Source organism: Macaca thibetana, chromosome 6, assembly GCF_024542745.1.
Source record: "Macaca thibetana thibetana isolate TM-01 chromosome 6, ASM2454274v1, whole genome shotgun sequence".
Lineage (NCBI taxonomy): Eukaryota > Metazoa > Chordata > Mammalia > Primates > Cercopithecidae > Macaca > Macaca thibetana.
The window spans coordinates 113,553,875-113,574,521 of NC_065583.1; the positions used below are offsets into that span (position 1 = coordinate 113,553,875).

Consider the following 20,647-nt stretch of genomic DNA (forward strand, 5'->3'; position numbering starts at 1 on the left):
TTTATTCCCCAACAGTGTGTTACCTACCAGTACCCTCAAAATGGTTGAAATCAACCTATTCTCTCAGTGCAATTTTTATGAATTTATACTTACATATATAGTTATGAAATTATGTCTAGCAAATAAAAATAAACCAAGAATACAAGGTACTACTCCTCCATACCAATCCTGGAAAAATAAAATTTAGAGGTAAAATATGTGAAATCTCCCAAAAGTTGGCAATTTTCAAAATTAAAATGTTAACTAGATATAAATTTAAAAATCAGGCAACAGACTTAAAACCTTTTATAAACATTATATTAAGAAATGTTATATCTGATATAAGCTAATTGTAACAAACTAATTGCTAGAAACTATAAAAGTACTTTAGAATGGAAGAAAGCTAGTTAGTAGTTACTAAATCCAACTGACTGAATATAACCAAAGTCATAAATGGCTTAGCGTTCACTTTTAAAATAATGTATTGCCAGGTGCAGTGCCTCACACCTGTAATCTCAGCACTTTGGAAGGCTGAGGCAGACGGATTGTTTGAGCCCAGGAGTTTGAGACCAGTCTAGGCAACATGGCAAGACCCTGTCTCTACAAAAAAATTCTACAATTAGCTGGGCATGGTGGCACATGTCTGTGGTCCCAGCTACTCAAGAGGCTTAGATGAGAGGATCATCCATGCCCAGAAAGGTCAAGATTGCAGTGAGCCATGATCATGTCACTGCACTCCAGCCTGGGTGACAGTGAGACCCTGTCTCAAAAAGAAAAGTAATAATAAAAACATATTACTCTTCACGCAAAACCACCAATAAAAGTGTACTAAAAACAAACTCACCCACAAACCCAAGACTAAGTAGGGAAGTCAATTTTATTTTAAAATTTTATTACATTTATACTAAACTCCTGCTTCCAGAAATATAATTTAGCTCTTTTAAGAGCACTAGCTTTTAAAATTTGAAAATAAACAATCTAATTTTAAGTGAAAATTACATTAGTAAATAAACATGAGAAAATAATATGTATGTAGTAAAAATAAATTTAAACACAAGAAACACATGGGCACTGCACATTTACTTCGTAGGAATGGCTCTACTTCATAATGCACCCAGTTAAAATCAGATACTGTCTTCCAACGAAAACATAAATGATTCACTGAAATCGTAAGTTATTCAATGCCATCCCTCCAAAGGGATTCATTTTAATTGCTAATTCAACAATAATTAAATCATGCTCTTTATTTCTAATAAGACTGAAAAAAAACTTAAAGGCCTATTACTCTACATTATAACTCTTGAATCTACACAGTATCTTCACTTGAGAGGGGAGTTTGATCAGGGTTCTAAGTTTTAAAATAAAGATAGCAACATAGACATAGGAATGACTGAAGGTCTTGAAAATTAATACTATCACAAAATAAATTCTCTTGGACCACCCCTCTGCCCCCCGCCGGCAAAAAAAAAAAAAAACCTTTTCATTATAAACGCCAGTGTTTATTTTTAATTGAGCATGTCAAAATTTAAGCCTCCGGCACTGCCAAAGATCAACATAGTAGGTACTGAACCTCTTGAAGAAAAGAACTTGAAACACAGAGATCACAAGCTGACTAGTGTTTGCAATTATAAGCTAATTAGATAGAAAATAACTAAGACAATAACTGCAGAACTTCAGGATTTGAAAGTTGTGACACAAAACCGATGCACTAGCTTATGAACTGATGCACCATCTTATGATACTAGTTCAGTATACGTTGCTGAAAGGCAACAGAATTTGTCTACAATGATAAATAGCAACTACAACTTAAGGAACAGAGTGTACTCTACGTAATCAAGCTAAAAAAAGATAATTACAGAAAGTATCAAGTATAAAATGTCTGTCTTCTTGGCCTTACCTCAAGTTTATCTGACAACATCTACCTGGGATTTAAAAAAAAGAAGTCTTAAAGAAAAAAACAAAATACCCTGAAAGAAAATAAACGAATGAAAATATGAGCTCTTTTAAGTCAACAGAGAAAGTATGTCTCAAACAGATACACACGTGCGCACACACATCCCTCTAGACCTCAGAATGCCTTGCTTCCATAAGCCCAAATAAGAAAATGTTAAACCCCAATAACAATCTGATTTGTTTCTCCAGATCTCTTGTATTCCTACTCATTCTTAGTTTTTACAAATCAGCGTTTCAAGATTATAGTAAGATTATTTTAAAGCTGAATAAATATCAGCAAAGAAAATAATTAGCAGCAGGAACCAAATTAAATGTTAATTACCGGCATAAAAAAACATGTAATAGGTCCAGAGTACAAGAAAACACTCATACCTTAAATGACTTGTTTTATAGACACCACACAAACACACACTCTCCACGTCACAACAATCTCAATGCCAACTAAAACAAGCAGGATAAAACTAAAATGCTTTTTTGAAATGCATAAACAAATATTTTCCTCTAAAATACTTAGCTTTATTAAAGAAATGGTACTAAAAATAACAGATTCCAACAACATTTGCTCTATTTCTACTTATATATCATAAATAAGACAGCTGTTGATGCAAGACACACTCTTTCACAATCTTTCCATATGCACCCAAGCATTCTTGTATCAGAATAAGCTGTTTACCAGCCAACCATATGTGGCTGAATGATTAAAATGACCATCTATACTTTACATAGTAAAGCATCTTCCAAAATTTTAATGTACACAGTGACAAAAAGGAAAAACAAACAAAAAAACAGTAATTCTGAACACATGAAGAGTGATTAAGCAGCTTCATAATCAAATCAGGCTTCATTACTTGCAATAAGGGCAACTCTTTCCATTCCCCACCAAATACTAAAGTTTCAATCTTATTAACATTAAAAGAAAACTCTAGTTGAAACCAAGTAACGAACATGCTATTCAGCTTTTTAGATCTAGAAAAGAAACTCTTCCCATGAGGTAAGGCAACTGAGTAATCTGATTGTATTAGATTGCATTAAAATAATTATACTTAATTTTTTAATACACTAATTAAAAGGTATTACTTTTTTGAAAATACAATAATAATGAGTTCAGAAACCACAAGTTATAGTACTGGGGAAAAACATTAGCAGTGTTGTCACTTTACTGTTTGCATACTTTCTGTAAAAAGTGAGCCTAAGAATGATGGATGACCTGTATCTTAAACTCAAGTAAACGTATCCTTAAACATAAAACCAATAACCTCCCATATACTCCTAAGTCCTTAAGTACAATTTCTGCACATCATTTATGAAAAGATGATTGAGAGGTAATAAGGCCATCCAATGTAGAGAACTAAAGGGTTTCCTTCTATTTAAGGAAAATAAGAACACGTTTCATTTTCAATTATCACAGTATAAAACTGATGGTCCCAAAGCTGCATGACTCTAATGTCATTCTTGAAAACAGGACTTCCTTCTCGTATCAGGTGAAATCAGTAAGAAGCTGTTCTGACATACCACTTACACACTTCTCTACAGGTATGAATGAAATATCCATCTAGATTCCGTATGAATTGAGAATGACTAGCACATATAAAATTCTAGAAAACAGTATACCACATTGTAGAAGGCACTAAAGCTTCAGCTTGTGCTCCCATAGCCCATTTTGAAAAGCCAGTTTTCTTTTTATAAGGGCACCTTTGCCACCTACAGCTGACAAGACACACTGCAATATTATTCATAATAAGCTTGGAAATGTCAAGAAAATTTAAAAAGAAATGCTCATTTTGCAGGTAGACCCAATGATTCTAAACACTGAATACTAATTCATCATTATTAGTATTCAACACAGTTGCTCTTCCTTTTGAAAGAGAACAGTAGCATGCATTGTCAGTTTTTGAATCCACTTATTTAAGCAATTTTAATCTGCAAAACTATTTTAAAGAAAAACTGTCCTAAACAGTGAGCCAAAGAAAACACAATAGTGAGAATTTAACACAATCACCATAAGTCCTGTGAAGTAAATGTTAAAACTTCTTACATACTTTGCACTTACAAGGGTGTGTATATATTTGCACCAATTTCAAGCACATCATCAAACTGTATATACTGAAATTAAAAAAAAGTAAAACAATACAAAATTCAGTAACTAGCATTTTTTAAAAGAGCCTCCAATGCTTATCTCCAGTCTTTAGGGATAGTACAAACTTGGATCTTTGATGTTCAATTTATTTGCAATGGTTCTTGGCAAACACTAACAAATCACATGACAAGTGTGTCAGCCACCATGGAAATACACAGATTTTTAGAAGATGAGTTTGGGTAACATCTGTTATTTTCATGATGTCCATGCTTTATTTTCTTACTCAATAACAAGATGGTCACAAAGTCATCTAACAACTGGAAAAGCTGTTAGATCCTATCTTTACGCTCAACTAGATTTCTTTCCTGTTTACATCTTGTTGAGAGAATTAAAAGCTTTGGATTTGATTCCAGCATTGAGTGCAGAGGTACACTTGTCGGTCCTATACTGCTTCTGTTTTGGTAGAGAGGTTTTCTTCACTCAGCTGACAATTCCCGTTGTGCTGTACTTTGTTTTCCTCAGTCCTTGGTGCATCCTTGTCATCTACTTCTTTGCTCACACTTGAATCTGGTTCTTTATTGTGCTCCTTCTCCTACAAAGAGTAATTAACGTATGCATTTACTATTTTCCTCAAGAACTGCCTCCTATTATGACAAAAATGTGAAACTTTATCTTTTGCGAATTAAAAAAACTGGGTATTATTTTCTCCCATTACGTTTTCACATGTAAAGAATACGCAAACACTATCAATTTCCCCTTTGTATTCTCATAAAAGATGGACAATCCATGGAAATTAAATTAGAATTGGTGAAAAGAAATTTTAAGCAAGTGCTCAATAAATGTTGCTGACAGACTTGAAAAAGTGAGACAGATCTATTGAAAGAGTGAAATAATTTCCAAGGATGCCAGGATATATTTTTAATCTGGAAACCAATGCAGCAAAAATAAGGAAATGTAGAAAAGGAAGTCATTATGCCTCCTGGAAAAGGCTGTTCAAGAACACTCCAATTTCTACCCTCAATTTAAACGAGAATTAAATAAGAACAAACAGTGCCCGGAACATCGTAAATGCTTAATAAATGTTATCAATGTTATTGATGATGATGATAATCCTCTATCAGTATTATAGTACATAAAACTGTAAGACAGATGTTCCAAAATTCATAATTTCAAAATACAAATATAAGTAAGTAACTTAATTCACAACTACTTATTTATCCAAGTGACAAAAAAGCTCACTTGGTGGAATGTGGTTTTCCATTAGGTATTCTAACACAACAAACCTAATGTTAACCACACAAAGTCTTTTCAAATTTGTTAAAACATAAATTGAGGAAAATGGCATCAGGCAGAAATACTATCTATATAAAATCAAATACATTTGTTACTGTTGATTTCTTAAATTTTTCTTGCATGCCACGTTATGATTTAATTTAGTTTTATTTTAGTTTTAATTGGCTCTTATCTCTTCAACATTTAGTTTTTTTAATTACCAATTAAATATTTTAAATATTTTAAAATGCCAACAATGTACAAGACACTGTTCCCCAAAGAGCTTTCAGTCTAAAACCATTTGTATGCAATAAAGAACAATCTCAAGTGCCAGACACCGAATGACTACTGCTTACTTTAAGTGAAGTACTGTTCTTCTCCAACTTCTCTTTCCCATCTCTATCATTAGAACTCTTTCTCATAGACGTTGAACGTTCTCTCTCTCTTCTTTCACTGATGTGGTCCCTTTCTTTTTCTCTCTTTTTATCCTTCTTATTTCTGCTATAAGAATATTGATATGTCAGTTAAATTCTAAGCAACTGAAGATCGATTATGTTCTTGACAAGATATCCTTTTCTAACACTGGATATCTAAAATAATGCATTGTTAATAAGCATTAACAGTAAGCTGGTTTGCAAAGTAACATAAATGAGACCTACAACCTGACCTACTCCACCCTTACCCCAGTTAGTTTCTTAAGGATACACAAGTCATTTTGGCAGAGGCACCATACATTCTCATAAAACACTGTTTGGTATAGCCTATTTAATAGTTTTCGAATATTCAAGATTTGTTTATGTATTGCAATAAGGAGAAAATAAAACCAAATGAATATGTATCTGCCTCATTTTGCAAAGAGAAACAAAGAAAAGACAATCAAATGATTTGTCAATTACACAGGATGAATGGGAACAAGGCAGAAGGAATGGAGACAGGAGTGACATTTTCTGAATGTATCTTTTTGTGTAATTTCAGTTTGTAAGACAAAAGTTTTGACTTTCCTGGGTAAAGCATTTGTTTCAAAAATACAAATATGACCTGCATCTACAGTATCCTAAGCCTTCCGTTATTCTCACAAAAGCCAAAAACCTATATAAACAAAAGATCCCTCTGCTGGAAAATCACAGAAAATCATCTAAAAAACCATAATCAATTAGTAAGGCAGTGGGATTAAAAAAATAAATATACAGAAATCAATAACTTTCCTACGTACAAACCTAACCTCCAATTAAACATAATGAAAGAAAATACCTCATTTCCAACAGCAACAACAAAAATTTCTAGGAATTAAGACATGCATAAACCCTGTATGAAACAAACGCTGAAATACTCCTGAAAACACTAAGGATGGCCTAAATAAGATATACCACATTCCTTGTCTACAGCCATTATCACCCTGAACGTGCCCAGTCTCATCAGATACACCACATTCCTGGACAGAAGACTTGTCATCATAAGTCTATAAAACCACAAAAGTTCAAGAAAAACAAAAAGTTCTATCATAATCTTGGAATAGGAAAAGTCTTTTATCAGTTTTTGACTCACATAAGAAGTCATAGAAGAAAAAGAGAAAGTTATTTTAAAAATGAAAAACCTTTGTAAAATCAAGTCTCACCATTTTTTAAAAGAAACAGCAAACTGAGAATGATATTTATAATCACATCACTAAACAATAAACTCCCTATAATAAAAGAGTTCTTGGAAACAGAAAAGGAAACAAAAAGGCCAACAGAAAAATGGTCAGAGTATACAGACAATTCGCAGAAAAAGAAATACAAATGGCTTTCAAATGTATGAAGTGGTCACTTCTCTCATAATTAAGACTGCAAACTGCTGCAAACCCTTGTAGAGGATAATTTGGAAATAGCTCTCAAAAATTACAAACATGCTTATTACCTAACCTAACAATGCCACTTCTTCAGATTTTTCCTACACACATGCACACTAAAAACAACTTAAGTCCAAAGTTATTAATTATAGCATTACATAATTTATGGTAAGAAAATTCAAAAAAACCCCTTCTACTGTAGCCTAGTTAAATAACCAAGGTACTGCCATACAATGGAAGCCTATGCAATTATAAAAAGGAATTGAAGAAGCTCTCTCTGACCTCGTCAAGTGACAAAAAGACTTCCTGGTAGTTAAATGACAAAAGCAAGTGCACAACAGTGTGTATTTTGTGTTACTTTTTGTATTAGAAAAAAATGATACATGCTCATCTTGTTATCTGTATATGAAACTGGAAACATATACAAAAAAACCTCATGAAGTCATTACTTATGGGGACAGTGTAGATGGGCACGAGTGGAAATTAAGACTTCCTGATATATAACTTTTTATCTTTAATTTCTGAATGATGCATATATATTATTCATTCAAAATATAAAGTTAAAAAATAAAGAGATAAATTTAAAATATTTAAAAATATTTCTTGCTTTCTCCTGTTTAGTTTTAGCACAAGTTTCCAACCTACCTCCTAGGGGACGGAGATCTAGAAGATTTCCTTTTTATGGTTTTTGACGTTCTTGGTGATCTGGAAGAACTCCTGCTCCTCCTCCTACGCCTTTCCCTGAAAGCCAAAAATACATCATTTTTAAAAACAGCAATTAAAATAAAGGGCAATTCAAATATACAAAAGCAAAAGGGTCCTTGATATTCTCATATGAACAGTATTTTTTAGAGGCCAGTTTAAACTTATGTCCTTTATGAACATGTTCAATTACCTAACTTTAGAGTGGGTCAAATTATGAATCATAAATTTTACAGACTGATGAAAACATCATCTAAGACTTCATATTAGGAAGGGTAGAAGACCTCCTCCTTTTCACCTCATTTATTCGAACAATTTCTTCAGTAGAAAAAATATTAATGGTGTTTCTGCTTCTCTCAAGTATGTTCTTTCTCAGTAGCTAAAACATGTTTTGTTTATCAAATACTTTGTCAGGTATCTAGCTCCTCACTGCCCCACTGTGGATTATAATGAAGTAACAGGCCCTTTTCAAGAACTGAAACATAAATTGGCTTGTAAAATGTGAGCTTTCTATACCCAATTAACAATGTCTACTTTAAAAAGCATTTACATTACTATCATTTTAGAGAAATTGTTTTTCCCTCCAACCTCCTATCATTTCATTACTGTTGTTCTATTAATTCAAAATTTAGTGTAAAAGCTGCTTAGATTTAAGCAAAATAGTTACAATCTGAGATGTAAGTATGACAGGAATAATTATAAAATAGATTACGTTTTTATTATTAACCATTTTGCTTATCAGACTAGCAAATGATACATATTCTAAACTACTTCAACTCAAAAACAAGGAACTTCACTAGGTCTATAATTTAAGGGATATGGTATGAGGACATATCCAATGATCTATCTCACAAGTTCTGATAATCAGTGACCACATAGCTGAAAAACCAAATCCTCTGGAATTCATGTTATCCTTACCATCTCAGGAAACTGATTCTAAGAGACAATAAAATATTTTCAAAGTTTTTCATTTCTAAAATAAAAAACACTCACACGGTATATATAATAAGACATTAAAATACAAAGTTCAAGAACTCTGAGAACAGAAGTCAATTCTACCTCTACCTAAGACTCTCTCCTCCACTTTTATTCCCAAGACACTCCAAAATTACACTTCCTAAAATGGAAATTAGATACCTTATTTCATTACATCAATGCCATTCTCTTAACAGCTCAGCCTAAGAACCAAAAATACTTTTTACATAGCATGTGAATGTCAGTGTATTCCAGACTTTAAGATTACACAAAATGGCTCTGCCTTGATCAGTGTAATTGTTTTACTTATTTGTTCAGAAAGCAGTATGTACAAGTGGATGTCTAATACCCACTAGCTGATGGTAAGGAGAGGAAAGTCCCCATAGACAACAGCAAGCTAGACAATTACTTGAGAAAGAAATAGTATTAACAGCTAAAGTTGGTGAGATTTAGACTTAAATTTGAGTTATACACCTTACCCAGCTACACAACCAGGATCATATTACTTAACCTAATCTGTTTTTTCAACTGAAAAATAAAGACAATTAATAATTTAAGTCTTACGAGGTTGTTGAGGATTTAGGATAAAATCTGTAATGTACAAAGCATAGAGTGTGACACAGAGTAGGTGCTCAATAAATACTGTTTTCTCCTTCCCTTTCTTGGTATCACCTTTATTGACAGTAACTTTTAATCATTAAAAAATTCTTTAATATCATTTTCTTTAAAAGTATAAATTAGGAGACAATGTTAGAAATAAGAATATTAACTATTTTTTGAACAGTTAAAATATTTTTCATTTAGTAACAAATCAACATCTGAAATGCAGAAAAATGCTAAAAGACAAGAAATTGTAACTCTTGGCTTGGCGCAGTGGCTCAAGTCTGTAATTCCAGCACTTTGGGAGGCTGAGGCGGGTGGATCACCTGAGGTCAGGAGTTTGAGACCAGCCTGGCCAACTTGGTGAAATCCCATCTCTACTAAAAATACAAACATCAGTTGAGTGTGGTGGTACACGCCTGTAATCCCAGCTACTCAGGAAGCTGAGGCAGGAGAAATCGCTTGAACTGAAGAGGCGGAGGTTGCGGCGAGCAGATATCGCACCACTGCATTCTAGCCTGAGTGACGAAGTGACACTCTGTCTAAAAAAAAAAAAAATTCAAAGAAAGAAATTGTAACTCTTTACCAAGCTCTTCTGAAAGCATGAAATATTCCAAATTGCTGCCTTTATGAACTAATGTCAGTCATCTTTTATTCTCAAGGCCCCAGATGTTATTGAAGAATACATTTGAGCCAGGTGCGGTGACTCACACCTGTAATCCCAGCACTTTGGGAGGCCAAAGAGGGCAGATCACTTCAGGCCAGGAGTTCAAGATCAACCTGACCAACATGGTGAAACTCCGTCTCTACTAAATATACAAAAATTAGCCAGGCATGGTGGTGCACACCTGTAATCCCAGCTACTCTGGAGGCTGACGTACGAGAATCACTTGAACCGGGAAGGTGGAGGCTGCAGTGAGTCCAGATCATGACACTGCACTCCATCCTGGGCAACAGAGCAAGACATTGTCTCGAAAAATATATACATATATATTTAGGAATGAATGTGAACACTTGAACTTTCCTCTACACCAAACAACTTAAAATGGCCCAAGAAAAAGTTAAATATTCCCATGTCATCAGGAAAAGTAAATTCAAGTTATTAAAAAGGAATTAAAATAGTATTTGGTGCTGTGAAAGGTAATGTCTAAACAATCACAGAAACACAAAGGCACGTGTGACTCAGAATCAACAAAATCACTTTGCAGTAAAGGTGCAGTTACAAGGCTCAAACCGATACCCACAGCAAATGAGGTTACATTAATTCTTCAATTTGTGGTTCAACGTGCTGAAATAAAGCAGTGATCTGTTTATTTTCAGCCTTGTTTTAACATATACTATTGCTTTCAACTTTGCGCTTCTGAGGTAGTCTTTAAAAGTAAGTACCAAGTACTAGTGAGAGAATTCTCAAACTTAATCTCTAAAATAAACTAAAAGGATTACTATATTTCTTGTACAGAGCGTCAGCTTCCTCATGTTTTAAAACAGCGATGATAATAATCTTCTCCCAGGCCTGTTGTGAGGATTAAACAAGGTGAAACATGAAAAAGTCTGCTGACATGATGTCTGGCATATAGTAAGTGCACAATAAAGGTCTACGATTATCTTTTATTATCTAGTCAAAGGCTGGTATTAAAAATAAACTACTAAAGCACAAGTTTTAAAAACGGGAAACATATATTCCTTTATCTCAAATTATTTTCTATTAAAAAACCATCTTAAGAATATCTTTAAAAACGTGCTAATATATATTTAATATTTTTAAGATAGTATAGTACAAGTTAGGAACTTCCATTTATAGTCATGGTATCATCTGAAGTAAAGGATGTAGGTTTAGATAATCTCAAATCTCAAGGTTGTTCTCATTGTTCAGCTGTTACTATGGCAACCTGCTGCCACCTGGTGGTAGTAAACCTATTAATAAACTGAAATCACAGTCCTAAGGAAAAACTCCAACCTCTAAAACTGACAAAATAAAACATAACCAAAATTTAAATGTTATGCACTTAACAAAATAAGGATAAAAATTAACTTAGGTGACAAAGAAGGCTAACACTGCAACTTCAGAAACCATTTTACATATTAAAATTAATCACACCATTCAAGAAAAGTCCAGGAAAAAGCCTAAGAGGCAAATTCTTACTGTGCATTTTTTAAAAAGTAACCTTTCCCTGCCATCCCACCTTCTAAGAAAATAACAATTATTATTACTCTATTAAAATAGTGGTTACAGAGAATAGCTAAAACTTTTCAAATAATGTCCAGTATCATCTCTTTCTCCACTCTGCTAGAGAAATGTTTACTCTGAAATTAGGAGAAAACGTTTTTATATTACTTTACAGGTTCCACTTGCATACAGTAACCTTTTCTCCCTCCGTAAAAATTTTTGTTTCCAATTGTCATCAGCAAATCCCTTTGTAAAAATTTTAAGCATCATCAAACCTGCTGGAACTACGAGATCTTCGCGATGCATTATAACTCCTGGGTGGTGTTCTGGATTTTTTATCCTTCTTTCTTTTTTCATCTATCTCTTTGGATCTGTCTTTTTCTCGTTCCTTTTCTTTGTCCTGTTCCTTTTCCTTCTCTTTGTCTCGATCCTTTTCATGCTCTTTTTCCCGTTCTCTCTCTCTGTCCTTTTCCTTGTCTTTTTCCCGGTCCTTTTCCCGTTCCTTGTCCCGGTCTTTATCTTTGTTTTTACCCCGTTCCTTTTCTTTTTCACGTTCCTTTTCCCTCTCTCTCTCTTTTTCCCTGTCTTTCTCTTTCACTCTTTCCTTTTCCTTGATCTTTTCTCGAGTGTCTTTTCTCTTGTCCCTTTAAAAACAAAAATAAATAAATTCGTAACTAAAATAATTCTACCACCTCCAAAAAGACCTCTCTCTTCAACAATTACCAACACAAGACAATTTATAGCAGCTACAGATATTTACATATACATTTTCATGAAACTCAGGTGTACAAGAAGCTGCTAAACAAAGCTATTAATATTATACAAGCTGAAGTGAGTAGTTTGGAAACCTCATGAGTCACACTGACATCAGATTCAAATCAATAGTAATCAATACTAATACTAGATTACTAAAACAATAAAAAAGGTTTCATTTCTCTCATTAAAAACCTAAACTACAACAGATTTTTAACAAATGAAGCCAATTAAAATATTATCCCTGAGCACTAATAGAACTCTGAGGAAAAAAAAATTATTGTTAATTTCTCTAAAACTCACCGTGAACGCGAACGACTCCTTGACTTCCGTCTCTCCCTTGATTTAGAGCGTTTTTTATGTGGGCTCTTAGATCTTCGTCTGTCTTTCTGTCTTGAACGTGATCTATTATGGGATCTACTTCTAAAGAAAAACAAATTGTTAGAATATCAAAACTTATTCTTAGAATTTCAACTTTTAAGAATTTACGATCCTTCAAACAAGAAAACTTAAAATCTGTCCTAACAGTATTTGACAATATTTTTTAATTTTCTCTTAAATAATACTTTAGTTACATAATCCCAACGTTTATTGGAAACTTTCCTGGATATTTCACTGTCTGGAACAGAGACAGAAACAAAGAATTTAACAGTTATTTCGTGTAGTTTTAGATGTGGCTTTTGCTAGTCATTTTGTGCCTCCAATCAGTATAGAAGATTTTTCCCTGTTGACTTGCATGTAATCTGGTCATAACACATCATGATAGGGAGTAGTGGTTACATGGTTCAGTAGTTCCTGTGAATGTGTACTGTTTGTCAACAAACAAAAAGAATATATAAGGAAGCACAGTCCTAATGACAGCGCTACTGTGACAGGAAAATAAAAATCATTAATCATAAGTTAAAACTAGATATAATCAAATATTGGATTTACAATGCCTTGATTTAACTATATCAAGTTAAAAAATTATGTGTAACTATAATCACAGCTACCGGTTGAGTATCCTTTATGTGAAATGCTTGGAACCAAAAGTATTTTGAATTTCACATTTTGGGAGATTTTGGAATATCTGCATTATATACATACACACGTGTATAAAACTGGTTGAGCATCCCAAACACACAACTGAAAAATCCAAAATGCTCCAGTAAGCATTTTTTTGAGCATCACGAAAGTGTTCAAAAAGTTTTGGATCTTGAAGCCTTTTGGATTTCAGATTTTCAAATTTGTGAGTCTCAACCTGTATGAAAAGAAACCTTTAACTGCAGGAAACATTCAATTGCAGGGAAGGTAACTGTTATTTTAATTTGGACTAGGCCCCCTTTCTCACTGAAAAAATGTTTTGAGAATTTGATTTTTTTCATAATGAGGTATACTAACTACTTACTAAAATGTTAACAAAACAGACGCACACAACTTAAATAGCAAAGTGATTAGACTCAACAGCTTTGGAGTCTGACAATCTGGCTCTGAGAGTCAGCTCTGCCACACACTACCTGTGAGAACTCCGGCTAGTCACTTAACCTCTCCAAGCCTGAGTTTCTTCCTCTATAAAGTAGACTAGGAATCATACCTACATCTCTTAGGGCTGTCATGAGGATTAAAACTGATGATGTATGTAAAACTGTGGAGTATTCTCTAGCAAAAAGTAAATGTTTAAAACTCTTAACTCTCAATGTCATCATTATTAAAAGTTAACATTAAATGTAAACTTTTTATCTTTATGTATATATTCCAAGGAAGCTGAATGAACTTCCATAAGTATCCTTTATACAGCTAAAACTCATCTTGATAGTCATGTTTTAATAAATTAACTTAGAGCAATTATCAGTAAAAGAAATATAGTTGGGCTGGGCACAGTGGCTCACACCCGTAATCCCAGCACTTTGGGAGGCCGAGGCAGGTGGATCACTTGAGGTCAGGATTTCAAGATCAGCCTTGCCAACGTGGTGAAACCTGTCTCTACTAAAAATACAAAAATTAGCTGGGTATGGTGACATGCACCTGTAGTCCCAGTTACTCGGGAGGCTGAGGTGGGAGAATCAATTGAACCCAGGGGGCGGAGGTTGCAGTGAGCCAAGATCGCGCCACCGCACTCCAGCCTGGGCAACAGAGTGAGATTCCATCTCAAAAAAAGAAAAGAAAAAAGAAAAAGACCATGCTTTGTGGTATGCTCTGAACCAGAAAAACCTCCAAATAATCCTCATTAATAACAAAATCATTTTTTGTTTTTAAACACATTTTTCAGTTTAGTCAAAATGTTGATTAAAATACTAATCAACACTACAAATCAAAATTTCAATAGCTAATTTCCATTTAAACTACTCATCTACTATTTGGCTTTAAAAATAATATACAATTGTCTTCATTCCATATATATTTTTTTAGCCTCATTTGGTTCAACATACATTATTTTTCATTTTTTTCCAAAGACCCTAGATAAGAAATCATATACCACGTTTTTAATACAAAAAGATAATTCATAGCTCACTGAAATCTTTATCACTAGTAACTTAAGAGCCATGAAGGTTAAGGAGTAGATGTTAAGGCAAAACCGAAAAACTGAGAACATTATTAGTCCATTTACAGATATCCACACAGGGTAATCTTTTAAAGTGCCTTTGCTTCTATATACTTAATAAAAAGTCTTACTATAAGATTTGTTTTAAGCTGTCCTTGCTAAAAATACAATTCTTTTGTTTTCCTCAAAGCAATGCTCTCCAACCTTAAGCAAAAAAACTTACTTTAAAAAATTAAGTATAACTCTCATAAATAAGTTAAATAAAAAGCACTGATCACTTGGCTTCCAACCTTACCCTGCAGCTGAGATGTCAAAAGACAGTGACTAAGAGTAATTATTACATTTTAACTGTGACATTAAATATTTTCATGTCAATCTTACCCACTAGTAGTTTTCTGATTAAGAATGCTAAAAGCAGTCAAGAGCAGATCTAATCTAACTAAAGATTTATCACTAGTAGCTCTCATTTTTAATGAGAAATTGTATTCTGAAAATGTAAAATCATATTTTTAAATTAAACTGTAAATAAACAACAACTTACCATTATGCTGCAAAGTTCATTTGTAAATCAGTTGTTTTCCATTAAAATATTATAAAATGTCTAGTAGTTCCTGTGCTAATCTATAAACTTAAAATTATAACAATTATAGTACTATCCATCTTTTCTATGTCTCAATAAATAAAACAGGCATCAAAACTTGGACAAAATGGAAACATACCTCCCTAGTCCTAGCCAAGGTCACAGTGACAAGAAACTCCTTCCTCTCTCTAACCATAAGAAGGGGAAGGAACAGGGAAAGGCTGTGGGGGGAGGGATGGGAGGTAGGAAGCATGGCTCTAGAAGCATTTGAAAATGGTGAAAAAGTAGAAGGTGGGCCTTTAAGTTAAAGGGTTCCTGCAACCCACGCTCGTGCTAAGACTAATAGGTCAGGGTGAGATTCAAGAACATCAACTTCCGCTAGTAGAGGAAGAAATGACAAGAAAGGCCTATCATCCCCTTCCTGATTTCTGGGGGATAGCGGGATCCTTCCAGGTCAGAATCTTCAAGTCAAATGTTTTTAGGTAAGGAATTTTTTTTTTTTCTCATTTAAAGAGAACTCATTCTCTTTTGTATTTGTTCATGAACTTAAGGCTACATTTCCACATGCGTGCACAAAAACAGAATATGCTGACAAAAATATGTATGTATGTATACATGCCAGTTAAGAACATGTATACCACGCCTGTAATCCCAGCACTTTTGGAGATGAAGGCGGGAGGATCACTTGAGCTCAGGAGTTCGAGACCAACCTGGGCAGTACGATAAAACCCCGTTTCTACAAAAAATACAAAATTAGCCAGGCGTGGTGGTGCTTGTCTGTGGCTCGGCTACTCAAGAAGCTGAGGTGGGAGGACCACTTGCGCCTGGGAGGTGGAGGGTGCAGTGAGCCCAGAAAGAGCCACTGCACTCCAGCCTGGGCAACAGACTGAGACTGCATTTAAAAAAAAAAAACAACAAAGGAACATATATACATTATTTCTAATGCTACGTAGACCTTTTGTGTACATTTGTATAGACAGATCTACACAAAAGTACTCCCATAAATAAGAATACTAATCAACAAATTTCAGTTTAGACTGAATAACCCCTCCCCCACAAACTCTTGGAGGGGGGAATATCTGTATATACTTAAAAACAAAAACCTCACAGTAGATAGCAAAATTATTTGCTATAATTTCAAAAAGCACATAAAACTTCACTTAGATCATCAAAGAAACAACAATGTTATTAATCATCAAGTTTCAACTCGTTTCAGTCTTGGACATTAGCTCTCTCTTACAATCAACACAATGAGATTCAGGTCATCAATCTTCCTCAGAAAAGAAGTTGTAATATTACTCTTCAGACCAATTCTATTATTTCCTTGATTTCCTTTACCCTCACCACATCCTGTCAACGTATGGAAATATCCACAGTCTAGTACCACTGCAGCTTCTGTTGCACTATCCTTTCCTAATTTGGCCTCTGCTGCACTGCCTTATTTCTTGTACATGAAACAACCTCCTTCACTTGGTTCTGAAAGTGCCTTACTGTAAGTCCTTGGATAAAGGCAGTAAAACCAAATTCTAAAGGAGATTTTGCAAACTAAGGATAGACAAGTATACACTAGAATATCTGGTGTATACCTGTTTACTAGAATCTAAGAAAGAACATCCTATTTTTCCTCATTCTTTGAATCTCCTTGATCAACACACACAAACACACAAAAAAGTAAACTGAGCCTGCTGGTAAAACAATGGACAATAAACTGGTTCCTTTTCCCTCCCCCAAATCCTTTCTCCTTCTTTAAAACCCCAACATACGCAGATATACTCTTCCCTCTCTGTTCTCTCAAGGCATATGTATGAGTACATATGTACATATAACATGCAATTAGAATCCACTATATATATTTTCACATTTCAACAACAGCCCCTCCGTACCTTAAAAAACACAACAAAATTTGTAACTTTAGTAATGATCTTTAGGGTACTTCCAATCAAGATGGTATTGCCAAGTTTGTATTTTGAGGTTCCCTTTATACCAAAGAAATGACAGATAAAGAAAATCAAAAGGACAAAGCTATGATGAAAAATAAGAGAGCTTAAGCAAAGTACTATAACTGAAGTTGAAACTGCATGTTACTCCTGTGTTTCAGGTCCAAAAGTGGGCAGAGGAGGCTCTTATCACCAGCAATACCAAGGACTCAAAGTGTTCCTTTGGACACATGGTACTGAAAATAGGGAACTGCGCGAAACTAAGATCTGGGGTGGTGTTCCCCAGACCTGGAATAGACTGGGAAAAGAAAACAAAAAAGCTGCAACTTGAGCAATTATTTTCAGCATAGTCACTAAGTATGTTCCCTTTTCTCGACATGAAGAATGAAAACAGCTTTTGTCACTTCTATATAAAGACTAGTTTACTCTTAGAAAAATCTGGAATAGAGTATCTTTAGACACAAAACTAATTTCTAAAAATAAAAATAAGTTCAAATATTTAAAAATTAAATATCATTAGACAAAATTTCATTCTCAACTACAGAATTACAATTAGAACAGTATTTAATGGTGATCACACTTCAGGTGTACACTACTAAAATTTCTAAATTCTGATATTTTGACAAAAACTCATAAACTCTTAATATTTTAAATACAAAACTAAAATAAAATTTAAATATGACAGCAGAAATTCTCACCTGTGCTTTGATTGTGATCTTTTCCTTCTAGAATGCGATTTTGAGCTAGACCTGGATTTTGAGCGAGTATGGGAACGAGATCGACCGCCTTTTCTTTCATTGCTCTTTCCAGACTCTGGGAGGAAAAAACCACTTTGCAGTGTAAGCTCAGAACAATTAAAGATCCCAGTTAATAATCAGGCACAAGTGGAATGTACCACATATAGTGCAAGGGGCCTACTCTCTGTACATCCTCCTCCTTCAGAAACATCCAAGAAAGTCATTGCATAAACTCGTTGAGTGCAGCCACCCTGCAGCAGTACATATAAACCAGATGATTATAAACAGCTGTTCGTAATATTATGTTGCTGCCGTAACGTACGATTATAACATGTCTGTAATTCCTGTGACAGTGATTTTAAGTCCTTTCTCCACTTATTCTGCTAGAATTGAAGCTTAAATTCCGAGTGTTGATTTAGAAAATCTGCTCAAATGTAAACCACCTAGATGTTTTTAGAATGGGTTTTTAAATTATTTTCATTAGCAACACAAAAGTTTGAATAGGCGTTCCTTTACCTTGCTAAAATACAGTATCTGTATTTTTTTCTAAATCACGGGCTCTCTTTTCTATTTTCAGAATTAAAATGTTGAGGAAAAGTAAACCTGCCGAATCATAACATCTTAAATATATTTACTCTTTTTAGCCTTGCAATAACATTTTTGCTTTCAGCAAATCATTTTTGAGCACTGATTTTGCTATGAAAATTCAGGGCTGATTAGCTCAGACTAAAGTGCCTCAATTCAGTATCACGGAAAAGAATAAAATATGTGCTAAGTTTTTCTTTGACATGAGTACGCTACTTACTATTTCTTGAGTTTCAGTCTTCTTGTTTGTAAAACGAAGAGACTGAACAAGATGATTTCTAAAATTCCTTCCAGTTCTAAGATTCTATGATCTTTAAACTATGACCTATGTAACAACGTTATGGACTTACCTGGTTCAATAGCTGCTGAGATAAATGACTGAGCTTCTCGTACTCGCTTCATTACTTCTTCTAACTCCTTAGCTGCAGCCTGAGGTGTCATCTCAGGGGGTTTTACTATTGCATTGTTGGAGTGATTTATTCTAAATTAAAAATATTAGCATATCACAAATACACACATTTTATAAAACAAACATTTATATGATACACATATTTATAAATTTGAGGACATCTCAGAAGCACATGAGAATGATATAAATACAGAATACCCAAAAGCAACCTCAAAACCATGATTAATCTCTCATCCCCACTTCCTATCATTCCTTGCTAATACAACCAAAAACGGCAGAAAAAGAAAATTGGACCCTAGCTAACTTAATTCAAACAGACAAGATTAAGTGCTTTTCCACAGCTTAGAATTAAAATAAATTAAAATGCTGATACCAATATAAAAATGAATTATTTGTATTTTCAGATCAAAAGATCTTATTGATATCCTGTACACTCTAGAAGAAGGGAAAGCTATCTGTATATTATCATATTATGTACATCATTGTAACCAACCCTGAACCATGGCTGAGTCAGACATAGCTTTGAATGTGCAAGGCACATTCTTCCTCTACGAGATAAGAATGCCTTCTCTGATGCACATGAATGGATGTCATGTGTCTTGCTTTACCCCTTCCACACTGAGAAGACAAGTACCCACCAACAACAATTAGTTATCCTTTAACAGAAAAATCCTGATCAAATTGTGTAACTAAAGCAATCTATGAAATTCAAGCAAAACTACATTTGCCTCAATAATCTGCATGAAATAGAGTATCCGGTCTGGAGTTCATCTCGAAGGCTGTATCAACGTTTTACAAACAAGGATGTAAGCAAACCTTAAAAGTCAAAATGTCTGGTTTAAAACACTTGTGGGCACTTATAATTTCCTTCCGGAGATTTTGAATTTACCACAGTTATTACTGGAAGTACTATAGTTCAACCTACATGTTAAGTTGCTCAATTAGTCTAGAGTCATAATGTAAAACTAACCTGACTTATTAAAGTCTATGAAAAAGACCTACAACTGTTGTGCAAGGTATATAAATAATGTTAACATTGAATTACAACCTAGAAAACAGAAAATGAGAAAATAAATGTCTCTAAATAAAGGAATTTAAAGACTAAAATGGTAAGTATCTCATGTATTCATTTATACTTAACACAAAGTCTTCCTTTCCACAAATTGCCAATTACTATTAAAAAGAAAAAAAAAAAGCCTTAATTACATCAAAAATACTTTAAATTTTTTCAAAATCATTAAAATTTCTTTGTTTAGGATTTCTTACTTCAGTGGCCTGTCTCCAAACATAACTCCATTAAAAGCAAGGGCCCTTGGTACAGAATTTTGGTCTGCAAATTCCACAAAAGCAAACCGAGTTGGCTGAGTCTCATCACCTGCCATCCGTACAAACTTCACTTCTCCAACTTGTTTAAAAAATTCAAGTAGCTGATCAGCTGTCGTTGTCTAAGGAAACAAAGTGACACTTTGATAAAATACATCCATTTAAAAAATCAGGTAAATATTACTGCATCCACTGATACGATTTTTAAGAAGAGAAAAAGAATAAGGGCTACTGCTGCTTTGTTTCTTC

General features: G+C 34.0%; 1 protein-coding gene across 3 annotated transcripts in view; it reads right to left on the reverse strand.

The window, feature by feature from the left end:
• Nucleotides 1–2,426: 2,426 nt before the first annotated feature.
• SREK1 (splicing regulatory glutamic acid and lysine rich protein 1) overlaps nt 2,427–20,647 on the reverse strand; it is a 36,462-nt gene continuing 18,241 nt past the window's right edge. For 2 of the 3 annotated variants that reach the window (XM_050793744.1, XM_050793746.1), the window contains exons 5-12: nt 20,342–20,520; nt 19,017–19,147; nt 18,043–18,157; nt 12,610–12,729; nt 11,829–12,197; nt 7,755–7,850; nt 5,638–5,782; nt 2,427–4,601 (exon numbers count right to left, since the gene is read on the reverse strand). In XM_050793744.1, coding sequence (XP_050649701.1) covers nt 4,452–4,601; nt 5,638–5,782; nt 7,755–7,850; nt 11,829–12,197; nt 12,610–12,729; nt 18,043–18,157; nt 19,017–19,147; nt 20,342–20,520 — 1,305 coding nt within the window. In that variant the 3' untranslated portion in view covers nt 2,427–4,451. The remainder of the gene's footprint in view (nt 4,602–5,637; nt 5,783–7,754; nt 7,851–11,828; nt 12,198–12,609; nt 12,730–18,042; nt 18,158–19,016; nt 19,148–20,341; nt 20,521–20,647) is intronic. The other variant, XM_050793745.1, reaches the window with a different exon arrangement.